The following is a 13,041-nucleotide window of genomic DNA, read 5'->3' on the forward strand; positions in this document are numbered from 1 at the left end:
GTTCTCAAAGGCCCAATTTAAAAATTCTCATCCTTGTATTCAAGTTGCTTCAGGGCCTCACTGACAAGTCAGGTTACAGCTATACAGAACTTTAGTTAGGCTACATTTGGAATACTGTGTACAGTTCTGCTCACCACACGACCAGAAGGATGTGGAGGCTTTGGACAGGGGGCAAAAAAGGCTTACCAGGATGTTGCCTGGTTTGGAGGGTATCAGCTATGAGGAGAGATTGGACAAACTTGGTTTGTTATCACTTGAATGTAGGGGACTGAGGGGGTAACCTGAGAGAAGTTTATGAGAGGCATGGATAGAATGGACAGTCAGAGTCTTTTTCTCAGGGTATAAATATCAATTACTAGGGGACATAGGTTTAAGGTAAAAGGGGGAAAGTTTAAAGGAGATGTGAGAGGCAAGTTTTTTTATACAGAGGGTAGTGAGTGCCTGGAACGCGCTGCCAGAGGAGGTGGTAGAAGCAGATACAATGGCAACGTTTAAGAGGCATCTTGACAGATACATGAATAAGCAGGGAAGTCTTTAGATTGGAAAGATGTTGTGTGTCGGTACAGGCTTGGTGGGCCAAAGGGTCTGTTCCTGTGATGTACTGTTTTTTGATCTTCTTTGTTCTTTGATATCTCCACTTGCCCCATCTCTATAATCTCTTCAGCCCTGCAATCCTCTGAGAACTCTACATTCTTCCCACCCATGCCCCTTACTCCCATCACCCTTCAGCAACCCAGGTCCTAAGTTCAGGAATGACCTCCCTAAAAAGTCTATACTTTCATTTCCCTTTCCCTCTGGCATGGCGGCACAGTGGTTAGCACTGCTGCTTCACAGCTCCAGGGACCTGGGTTCGATTCCCGGCTCGGGTCACTGTCTGTGTGGAGTTTGCACATTCTCACCCGTGTCTGTGTGGGTTTCCTCCGGGTGCTCCGGTTTCCTCCCACAGTCCAAAGATGTGCGGGTTAGGTTGATTGGCCATGCTAAAAATTGCGCCTTAGAGTCCTGAGATGCGTAGGTTAGAGGGATTAGTGGGTAAATGTGTAGGGATATGGGGGTAGGGCCTGGGTGGGATTGTGGTTGGTGCAGACTCGATGGGCCAAATGGCCTCTTTCTGTACTGTAGGGTTTCTATGATTCTATGATTCTTGAACAAAGAAAATTACAGCACAGGAACAGGCCCTTCAGCCCTCCAAGCCTGCACCAACCATGCTGCCCAACTTAACCAAAACCCCCTACCCTTCCGGGGACCATATCCCTCTATTCCCATCCTATTCATGCACTTGTCAAGATGCCCCTTAAAAGTCACTACCGTATCCGCTTCCACTACCTCCCCCCGGCAACGAGTTCCAGGCACCCACTACTCTCTGTGTAAAAAATCTGCCTCGTACATCTCCTTTAAACCTTGCCCCTCGCACCTTAAACCCCCTAGTAATTGACTCTTCCACCCTGGGAAAAAGCTTCTGACTATCCACTCTGTCCATGCCTCTCATAATCTTGTAGACTTCTATCAGGTGTCCCCTCAACCTCCGTTGCTCCAGTGAGAACAAACCAAGTTTCTCCAGCCTCTCCTCATAGCTAATGCCCTCCATACCAGGCAACATCCTGGTAAATCTTTTCTGTACCCTCTCCAAAGCCTCCACATCCTTCTGGTAGCATGGCGACCAGAATTGAACATTATATTCCAAGTGCGGCCTAACTAAGGTTCTATAAAGCTGCAACAAGTTTCCAACTGATCTATATCCTGCTGTATCCTCTGATGGTCCTCATCACTATCCGCAAATCCACCAACCTTTGTGTCGTCCGCAAACTTACTAACCAATCCAGTTACATTTTCCTCCAAATCATTTATATATATTACAAACAGCAAAGGTCCCAGCACTGATCCCTGAGGAACACCACTTGTCACAGCCCTCCATTCAGAAACACACCCTTCCACTGCTACCCTCTGTCTTCTTTGACCGAGCCAGTTTTGTATCCACCTTGCTCACTCACCTCTGATCCCATGCGACTTCACCTTCTGCACCAGTCTGCCATGAGAGACCTTGTCAAAGGCCTTACAGAAGTCCATGTAGACAACATCCACTGCCTTACCCTCATCAATCATTTTCGTCACTTCCTCGAAAAACTCGATCAAGTTCGTGAGACACGACCTCCCCTTCACAAAACCATGTTGCCACTCACTAATACGTCCACTTATTTCCAAGTGGGAATAAATCCTGTCTCGAAGAATCCTCTCCAATAATTTCCCTACCACTGATGTAAGGCTCACCGGCTTGTAATTACCTGGGTTATTCTTGCTACCCTTCTTAAACAAAGGAACAACATTGGCTATTCTCCAATCCTCTGGAACCTCCCCTGTAGTCATGGTGTGGAGACGCCAGCGTTGGACTGGGGTAAACACAGTAAGAAGTCTTATTTTGCTACCAAATAAACCTGTTGGACTTTAACCTGGTGTTGTGAGACTTCTTACTGTGTGTACCTCCCCTGTAGCCAGTGAGGATGCAAAGATTTCTCTCAAGGCCCCAGCAATTTCCTCCCTTGCCTCTCTCAGTATTCTGGGGTATATCCCATCAGGCCCTGGGGACTTGAGTTCTTTCTTAAAACTTACCCCTAAGATCAACCACTCACATGTCCTAATATTTCCTTTCTTTGGTGCCAATTTTGTTTGATTAGGCTTCTGTGAAGCACCTTGTGATAGCTATGCTGAAGATGCTACATAAATGCAAGTGCCACATTGTGCAGGGAGTGTTCCGTCCTGTGCTGACCCTATGGATGAATTCCCCGACTCTCCTGGAAAAGTGCGTCAGACCCCTAATGCATCTGCCCATACAGCACCTTCACTGGTAGCACCGAGGTCTCCAGTGTCTGTCTGAAATAACCCTCTGCCAGAAAATATAGCTACTCTGGCCACCTTGACAGCCACAGGAGGAGTGGTGTGGGCTGATGGCTGCAGGCCGTTGTGGCAGAGTTCTACACTACTTCTTCTTTGGTGAAAAATAACAGCAATTTGCATTTATATAGCACCTTTAACATAATAAAACATCCCACAGCATCTTCACAGGCGTGCTATCGAAGTTGTAGGTTATGGAGACGAGGCGCAGGGAGACATTTACACATGGACAGTGAGCTTGCAGACACCAGCAGCAGAGCTGTCCGTGCGTTCTCTGCTCAAACACAAAAGTTAAATTAAAATTGGATCGCAGGACACACATCCATCTAGTGATGTCATGCTGCAATCCCTTAAAGGCATATTACAACAGAGGAGATCTACCCAACTTCCTCCTTGGTGAACAGCAACAGCAGCTTGCATTTATATAGCACCCATTAACGCACATAAACATTTCAGGGTCACACTATTGTATCGGGGAGTTTGGGTATGGCAAGTTAATGTGCGACATCTGGAGCAGATGTGATGGTGAATGGGACTTGCCCTGAGTTGGGACATTGGCGGCAGAGTTTCAGATGTGCGGGGGATGGGAGACTGGCCACGAATAGATGCTCTTTGCATACATTTCCTCTCATTAACAGACATGTGACCACTATAAATTACTCAGAGTGGGCAAACTGGTGGGTGTCTTATTAAGGGGTACTTATTAGAAATGCCATTCCTGCCCCAATGCCACCCTCACTAAGATGAAATGAGGTGGGGGGGGTGGGGGAGTTGATTAAGATCCTCTCTAACTACCCTGCCACCACCCCCTCAACTCCCCCCCCCCCACCCCACCCACTGTACTCACTCTAACCACTCATCCCACCACCAACCATCCCCCCATCCCCAACAATGTTCCAACTCTCCAACTACCCTCCCAACCACATGACTATCCCCTCATCCCTAACTAACCCCACCCCCCCACTAATTCTGACTATATTCCATCCCCCAGCTACTCTTCTGGCCCCCAACTACCCCCTCCATCTAACCCTGACTGCCTCCTAAACCCTCAATGAACCTTCCAATCCCCTCACTAACCCCTGACTATCCCAACACCCCCGATTACCATTCCAACCCCTGCCTGACTACCTTCCCTAACTACCACCCCAATGCCCCAACTACTGCCCCCCCCCCCCCCCACCTCCACCCACACCCCTGACCATCTCCACCAACTGGTTCCCTCAACTTCCTGACTACCCTCTGAACACCCAGACTACCCTCATAGTGGCTTCATATTTTCAGTAATAAGTTCAAGGCTACAAATGTTCATAACCAAAAGAGACAGTGAGCCAGAACTCCTGAGGATCTCCACTGGTCTTTTTTTCCCAACCTTAGTCAGGGAAAGCAGGTTCCCCACCCAAACCTCCAGCTTGGGCTGGGTGTGAGCAGTAAGGCAGAGCAACATCCTAAGGCGTTCAGTCGAGTGCAGCAGATTCAGGGAAAGCGAAGCCACATCCCCTTTTTACAGCATTGGCTCCCCTTAAGCAGGTAATTTCCCAAGATCCCAGTCAGCCTGAGAAGCCAGGGACAGGCGATTGCTAAGCTAAGTGTGTAAGATGGGCTTGGGGAGAGGGGTGTAGAATGGATGGGGAAGGAGAGGCTGGGTCTGGGGGTGGGAGCAGTGAATCGGTTAGGTGATCAGTCTGGGGTTGGGGCAGGATGAGGTGCAGGGGGTTGGTGGGGGTGGTGGTCAGGAGGGTAGACATGGTGATCAAGTGGATAGTCAGAGATGGGGATGGTAGCCGGGTTCAGGACGGCAATTGGGGTTTGGGAGGTAGTCGGGGTTAGTTGAAGGGAATGGGGGCATGGTTGGGAGGTAGGGCAGTGCTCAGGGACAGGGACGGGGGTGAAAAGGGTTTTATTAACCATAATTATCCAGGAGTTAGATGTGGTTTTAATTTTTCTAACTTTCCCTGGGTAACTAGAGTCAGAACCGTCCGATGTCTCTGATTTAATTGGGAGCATCTGATGGTTTCTGGTGCAAGGTAATTTGCCCATTGGAAGTTTGAACTCCCAGGCAATGTCCATGCAATGCTTCAGGGGATTGCTCTGTGCATTTTCTGGGATATCTCCTGGGTGAGATCCCCCCATCCATTCTCACTCTCGCAGGGAATGGAAGTTTGGGGATCTGTCCAGCCATAGTAAGGACGTCTAAGACTCCCCACATTCAGACAATTCTCATTTTCACCTAACTCTGAGAGGAGCTGTGCCCTATTTAGAACATCTTAACTCACTCGAGTGTACTGTCAGCCCTAATTACTATATATAATTCGAGTTGGTCTCGTCCATTGGAAAGGTCAATATTAGCAAATGTTGTGGGGAGTTAGGGAGTAGCAACAGAACAATTTTGAACCAAAGAATGGCTGGAAGTTAAAGGACTGAAGCCAGGATTTTCCAGCCCCCAGATGGGACAAGCCATTCAAATCTCTGTTGACATCGAAAGGACTGGAAGATTTGCACAGCAGGAGGGGCTGGAAAATGCTGCCTGTAGATTTTTCACAGCGGTGGTGCGGAAAATGGCAAGGCAAAATCTGGCAATGATTACACTCACACACACGTCAAAAACTCAAAGTGTGCTTACGGCCAATGCTCTCCGACGCTGAGTGATCTTAAATTTTCCACCTGCTTCCTACCTTTCATCCATCTCTTACTAACCTCCGTTGGCCCGGCATACATCATGGGTGAAGGGAAGATGGCCACAATGGTTGACTGTGGGTCCAGCACGCCATCTTCGAGAACCGCTGCGTGCTGTTTCATGCGCCATTCCAACGGGACGTCGTCATCCTTGGTCCAGCCCCCGAGTGGGTGCAGCAGCAGCACGGGCCGTTTGTAACCTCGGTCCAGAAGGCGACGTCTCGTGTCCTGCATCAGTAGAGCGTGGCCATTGTGAACAGGGTTACGCAGCTGGAAGGCAAAAATGGCGTCTGCAACAAAGACAAGGAAGGAACACTCTTGCATTATGCAGGAAAGTATCATTGGCCACTCTACTTGAGATAACTGCATCCTGACTAATAGATTACAGCTGTTTTTATCTATCATTCACCAATTGAAAAGTGATTTTCTTTCCAATCTAAAATCAACTACAACTTTGCATTGACCTGTTGCTTTTGAAGTACTATTACCCTCATGCAAATTGATTCAAATGGATCCCCAGTTGAGCTGAAACATTGAGGTTGGTTCCAATCTCACAAACCTGTTTAGATAACAGATAGTTCACTGCCAGCATTCTGAGTGTACACATTAGCTGCGATCCTCTGCTTACTCAGAAACAGAGAACAGTTACACCATCTCATTCTCAAAGTGGTCACACCACATTTGTATACCCTCCAACTGAAATACAGGCAAAGTCATTAAATAGTTCAAAGAATCATAGGATCCTACAGTGCAGAAGGAGGCCATTCAGCCCATCGAGCCCACAATGACAACAATCCCACCCAGGTTCTATCTCCATGACCCCATGTATTTACCCTGCTAATCCCGCTGACACTAAGGGGCAATTTAGCATAGCCAATCCACCTAACCTGCACATTTTTGGTTGTGGAAAGTTTAGCTGTTAGGTTTATCCAAAAATGTGATCTAACTAGTTTTATGCTGGTTCCTAAACGTTCATTCAAACATCTTACACAACAGGTTATTATTGCTCCCAGCTATAACCTGTAACAACTTACAGTACCTTCTAACATAATAAGACATCCCAGGGTGCTTCACAGGAACATTAGAAAGTCAAGTACGACACTGAGCTACACAGGGAGATATTACATCAGATGATCAAAGGCTTGGACAGAAAGGTTTTAAGGGATATTTTCAAAGAGGAAAGCAGGTAGAGAGGTAGAGAGAGGGAATTCCAGCGCTTACAACCAAGATAATGGAAGGTGCAAGTACCAATGGTGGAATGATTAAAATGGAGGATGCACAAGAGGCCAGAATTAGACAAGCGAGGTATCTTGGAGGGTTGTTGGACTGGGGGAGGTTACAGAGATAACGTTGTTGGGCTGGGGGAGGTTACAGAGATAAGTGGGAGCACGGGCGGTGAAACCACTGAGGGATTTAAAAACAGGACAAGGATTTTAAAATCACATCTTGACTGGGTCAGCGAGCACAGGAGATTTGCGGGATGGACTGAATGGCCTCTTTCTGCAAGTGAAGATACGGGCAGCAGAGGTTTGGGTGGCCTTGTGCGTAGGGAGGGAGCGCACTGGAATATCAAACCTCGCGGTAATGACACGGATGAAGGTTTCCACAGATGAGCTGAGACAAGGGCCAAGTTGACATTATGTAGTTAGAAATAGGTTGCCTTAGTGATGGAGTGAAGGGGAAATCGGAATCTCATGCTAGGATCAAATATGACAGCAAAGTTGTGATCAGGCTGGCTTAATCAGAAACTGTTGCCCAGAAGAGGAATGGAGCTGGTACACGGGAATGGAGCTGGTAGCTCGGGACTGAAGCTGGTAGCTCGGGAATGGAGCTGGTACACGGGAATGGAGCTGGTAGCTCGGGACTGAAGCTGGTAGCTCGGGAATGGAGCTGGTAGCTCGGGACTGAAGCTAGTAGCTCGGGAATGGAACTGGTAGCTCAGGACTGAAGCTGGTAGCTCGGGACTGAAGCTGGTAGCTCGGGACTGAAGCTGGTAGCTCGGGAATGGAGCTGGTAGCTCGGGAAGGGAGCTGGTAGCTCGGGAATGGAGCTGGTAGCTCGGGAATGGAGCTGGTAGCTCGGGAATGGAGCTGGTAGCTCGGGAATGGAGCTGGTAGCTCGGGAATGGAGATGGTAGCTCGGGACTGAAGCTGGTAGTTCGGGAATGGAACTGGTAGTTCGGGAATGGAACTGGTAGCTCGGGACTGAAGCTGGTAGCTCGGGACTGAAGCTAGTAGCTCGGGACTGAAGCTGGTAGCTCGGGAATGGAGCTGGTAGCTCGGGACTGAAGCTGGTAGCTCAGGACAGAAGCTGGGAGCTCGGGACTGAAGCTGGTAGCTCGGGAATGGAGCTGGTAGCTCGGGACTGAAGCTGGTAGCTCGGGACTGAAGCTGGTAGCTCGGGACTGGAGCTGGTAGCTCGGGAATGGAGCTGGTAGCTCGGGACTGAAGCTGGTAGCTCGGGACTGAAGCTGGTAGCTCGGGACTGAAGCTGGTAGCTCGGGAATGGAGCTGGTAGCTCGGGAATGGAGCTGGTAGCTCGGGACTGAAGCTGGTAGCTCGGGAATGGAGCTGGTAGCTCGGGACTGAAGCTGGTAGCTCGGGACTGAAGCTGGTAGCTCGGGAATGGAGCTGGTAGCCCGGGAATGGAGCTGGTAGCTCAGGAATGGAGCTGGTAGCTCGGGAATGGAGCTGGTAGCTCGGGAATGGAGCTGGTAGCTCGGGAATGGAGCTGGTAGCTCGGGACTGAAGCTGGTAGCTCGGGACTGAAGCTGGTAGTTCGGGACTGAAGCTAGTAGCTTGGGACTGGAGCTGGTAGCTCGGGACTGAAGCTGGTAGCTCGGGACTGAAGCTGGTAGCTCGGGACTGAAGCTGGTAGCTCGGGACTGAAGCTGCTAGCTCGGGACTGAAGCTGGTAGCTCGGGACTGAAGCTAGTAGCTTGGGACTGGAGCTGGTAGCTCGGGACTGAAGCTGGTAGCTCGGGACTGAAGCTGGTAGCTCGGGACTGAAGCTGGTAGCTCGGGACTGAAGCTGGTAGCTCGGGACTGAAGCTGGTAGCTCGGGACTGAAGCTGGTAGCTCGGGAATGGAGCTGCTAGCTCGGGACTGAAGCTGGTAGCTCGGGACTGAAGCTGGTAGCTCGGGAATGGAGCTGGTAGCTCGGGACTGAAGCTGGTAGCTCGGGAATGGAGCTGGTAGCTCGGGACTGAAGCTGGTAGCTCGGGAATGGAGCTGGTAGCCCGGGAATGGAGCTGGTAGCTCGGGAATGGAGCTGGTAGCTCGGGAATGGAGCTGGTAGCCCGGGAATGGAGCTGGTAGCTCGGGAATGGAGCTGGTAGCTCAGGAATGGAGCTTGGACTGGGGAGTGAAAACAATGGCTTCAGTATTCTGCATATTTAACTGGAGGAAATTTCTGCTCATCCAGTGCTGGATGACCCAGCAAAGCCCCTAATCCTAGCAGCACAGTGGCTCACATTACAAGAAGCCATTTGGCCCATTAAACAGAGCCTTTCCTTTTTTTGCGCAGAGTGCTTGCTGAGGCGAGAAACCGAGCGTGTAGCTCACTGACTGCACAGCTTGCTGTTCTCACCACGTTGTGTAAAAAAACCTGCCCTCTCGCAGATCTTGTATCTTCCAATGTTTTTAATACTTAGCCACATTTCCCTTAAAAGGTGCAATGAATAACTAACTGCCTGTGCTGAAACATTCTGTGCTCCAGCAACTCTCCGATAAAGACATTTCTCTCAGTCTTTACAACAATCTTACATTGGTGAACCCTCGTCACTGACTATCAAAATAATTTTAAAACCTCTCTCCCAAATTGCACAATAACGACACGGTGGTTAGCACTGCTGCCTCACAGCGCCAGGCGCCTGGGTTCGATTCTCGGCTTGGGTCACTGTCTGTGTGGAGTCTGCACATTTTCCCTGTGTGGGTTTCCTCCGGGTGCCCTGGTTTCCTCCCACACGATCCAAAGATGTGCGGGTTAGGTTGATTGGCCATGCTAAATTGCCCCTTAGTGTCAGAGGATTAGCAGGGTCAATATATGGGCTTACAGGGATAGGGCCTGGGTGGAATCGTTGTCGATACAGGCTCAATGGGCTGAATGGCCTCCTTCTGCACTGTAGGGATTCTGTGGATTCTATGACACATTTGCAAATATAATCTTCTTTACCATTTCAGTACTGAAATCCATGAGAAGCTTTGTAAGTGTTGGATGATTAGAGAAATTAAGAGTAAAACTCACAAAGGATGGTGTGGCCTAAACACAAATTTTGTACAAAAGATCCAAGAAAGACTGCAAACAAGAATCCAACGTCGACATAAAAGCAAAATATTGTGGATGCTGGAATCTGAAACAAAAACAGAAAATGCTGGAAAATCTCAGCAGGTCTGACAGCATCTGTGGGGAGCGAATAGAGCCAACGTTTCAAGTCTAGATGACACTTCATCAGAACTTTGACTAAGGGCCATCTAGACTCGGAATGTTGGCTGTATTCGCTCCCCACAGATGCTGTCAGGCCTGTCACTTATCTTGAATCTATGTCCCCTGATTCTAGAATCCTCCGCCAAGGGAAACAATTTTCTCCTGTCCACTCTATCTCGTCCTCTCCTAATTTTATACACAAATTATGGGAAGTATGGGATAGATAGTGTTACGGGTGACTTATCACAGAATATGACTGAAGGGTGGCTCAGAACTGACAATAATGGGGTGAATTCATTCAGCCCCATCATCAATATTGAGCTGAGGGATAGAAATCCAGTAGCAGTGGAGAAACTATACCAGCGTTCATGTCCTTAAACTTCTGCTTGAGTTCCTGAGGAGTTAGACGATACTGGTCCAGACCATCATTCCATTGAATCCTCTCCAGTACCTGAAGGTCACCTCCAACCAGCCAGTCTCCACTTTCCATCACCATCTGGAACAGTTATTATTAAAGCAGGGTTTAGAAGTTGGCTCTATTTTAACTAGCCCACCGCCACCTCCAGAAACTAATCACGTCTGCACTTATCTATAAAACGCAACACCTTGGATCGGATTGTCTTGCTGGTGAATTTTGACCATCAGACCATCAGCTGGACTCGGTGAGTGTCGACATACACCAGTACCTAAGCTTCAAACCACTGAGACCCTCAGCCAGTGAGGACTGATAGGGTGGCACAGCTCATTCAAAAGTGCTGATATGTGGGCTGAAATTTTACCAACCCGCCCGGAGGCGGAGATCAGAGCGGGCGAGGGGCGGAGCATGGAAAGGTCCGTTGACCTCAGGCAGGAGTTTATGGTTTCAGGACAAGTGAGGCCATAAAATCCTGCCTATGGTGTTAGGGAGTTGGTGAGTCCTCCCAATCTGTGGTATGTCCCTGTGGGGAGTGTCGCAGAGAGGGCCAGAACCTTCCCAGGATTTAAATCATGCCGTACCTTCTGGCAGCTAAATTGCCCCTTAGTGTCAGGGGGTAAATATGTGCAGTTATGGGGAACGGGCCTGGTTGGGACTGTTGTCGGTGCAGGCTCGATGGGCCAAATGGCCTCTCTCTGCACTGTAGGGATTCTATGATTCTACTTTTCTTCTTGCTACTTACAGCAGTGTCCACACAGGTGACTGACTTTTCATTCTTGGATTCTCCTGGACAAGTTCAGGTGGGTTGGTGGCCCCAAGGTGGAGCCTGGAGTTCACTCACTTGCCCTCCTCCAACACAGTTGAATTCCATTTATCAAAGGAGATGGCACCTCGGAAATCGCCCCAAATACTTTTTTAATCCTGATATTAAAATAGCCAGCTAGAATTTTTGCGTTATAAGTGAGTAGCCTGAAAAAGACTGTGCAAGTCTTGAAACTTACTAAAAAAGTCTTGTAACATTCTCTCACTCAGTGGTGTGAGCACCACTTCACACCTAGCAGGCTTGCCCTCAAGCTGGTTGTTCAAATTCTTCACTTCATTGTCATCTTATATATTTTAATTATACACAACCAATGTCAATGGTAACTTGAAGAGGCATACCAAGGAAAATATGATGTTCCTACATTTTGGAATTCAAATTGGTTCGGAGCTCTGAGTGAGGTTCCTGGCTCAGTGTGGTTCCAGGATGTCATGACTGTGCCAGCAGCTTAAAAGCCACCAGCATTTAAAAAGGAATTTCACAGGATGTCACTCCCAATAATGGGATTAGCAGTTGTAGACAGTCTAGAAGATTACAGTGTTCTGCTAATAGGAAACACTTTGGATGGATGATTACAGCAGAGAAGGCATACACACGTTAATCTTTTAGAACTACAGAAACTGAGGACACAGAGAGCAAATACACAGAGAGACTCAAAGGGAAATAATGGAATAATTGGCAACCTTTTCATGGAAGTGGGGAGGCAGTATCCATTTAGCAACCTGAGGGCAGATTCCACCTAGCAGCCCGTCAGCCGGTTCTAGCTAGCAGACATGAAGCAAGGGTGCAGACACTCCGGGGAGGCAGTTGAAACACATATCTTTGCTGAACCAAGAAGAGACGTTCCCCAGAATAACTACTCAATTGTATATATACAGTGTGGTAACTATAAGCTGGCCTTTATTTATAGATCTATTGAATTGGATGTTGTTTGGGTAGAGGGAAGTCCTGAAAGAGCTCACATCTTGTAAGTGTACTTTGGATTAAAAAGGGCAATTTCTACATAAACCGTGTGGGTGTATTTAGTAGCTCTTATACGTATCATTATAGTCTTCTTTTGAGTATATGTGTCATTTCTTTATTGTAATAAATAGTCTTTAATAAGTGTCAAACTACGACTGGGCTGGTTACTATTCTCACTGAGTATCACAAATGGCTCCTCACACCATCCTTGGAAACAATATTATACACCACCATGAACCAGTGTTCGAGGTTGGGACACGCTCACAGTGAATATCAGCTGGGTTTGTGTCAGGACAGTAAGAAGTCTCACAACACCAGGTTAAAGTCCAACAGGTTTATTTGGTAGCAAATACCATAAGCTTTCGGAGCGCTGCCCCTTCGTCAGATGGAGTGGTTATCTGTTCTCAAACAGTGCAAACAGACACAGAAATCAAATTACAGAATACTGATTAGAATGCAAATCTCTACAGCCAGCCAGGTCTTAAATGTACAGACAATGTGGGTGTGTCAGGAGGCAGTGTGAAGATAGAAGCCAGGATGTGGTTAAAGGTCAGAGTGAGGTTAGAGGTCAGTGTGGTTAGAGATCATTGAAGCTAGGTGTCAGTGTGAAGTTAAAGGTCAGTTTCAGAGTGTGAAGTTACCGATATGTGTGTGTGAGGTTAGTGGTATGTGTGAGGTTAGGCATCAGTATGAATTTAAGGGTCAGTTTGAGGTCAGTGTGAGGTTAGTGGATTCTATCCCTCACCTTACTTACTGTCTGCGTCTGAACCAGACAGTTCACAATCTTGGGGTCATACTTGACCCTGAGATGAGTTCGCGATCACAATCTGCACCATCACTAAGGCTGTATAGCTTT

General features: G+C 48.1%; 1 protein-coding gene across 1 annotated transcript in view; it reads right to left on the reverse strand.

Moving 5' to 3' along the window:
* Positions 1–13,041, reverse strand: part of papss2b (3'-phosphoadenosine 5'-phosphosulfate synthase 2b) — a 70,883-nt gene that overhangs the window by 9,704 nt on the left and 48,138 nt on the right. The window contains exons 9-10 of the mRNA XM_078223583.1: positions 10,348–10,483; positions 5,584–5,852 (exon numbers count right to left, since the gene is read on the reverse strand). Coding sequence (XP_078079709.1) covers positions 5,584–5,852; positions 10,348–10,483 — 405 coding nt within the window. The remainder of the gene's footprint in view (positions 1–5,583; positions 5,853–10,347; positions 10,484–13,041) is intronic.

This window comes from Mustelus asterias, chromosome 11 (genome assembly GCF_964213995.1).
Source record: "Mustelus asterias chromosome 11, sMusAst1.hap1.1, whole genome shotgun sequence".
Classification (NCBI taxonomy): domain Eukaryota; kingdom Metazoa; phylum Chordata; class Chondrichthyes; order Carcharhiniformes; family Triakidae; genus Mustelus; species Mustelus asterias.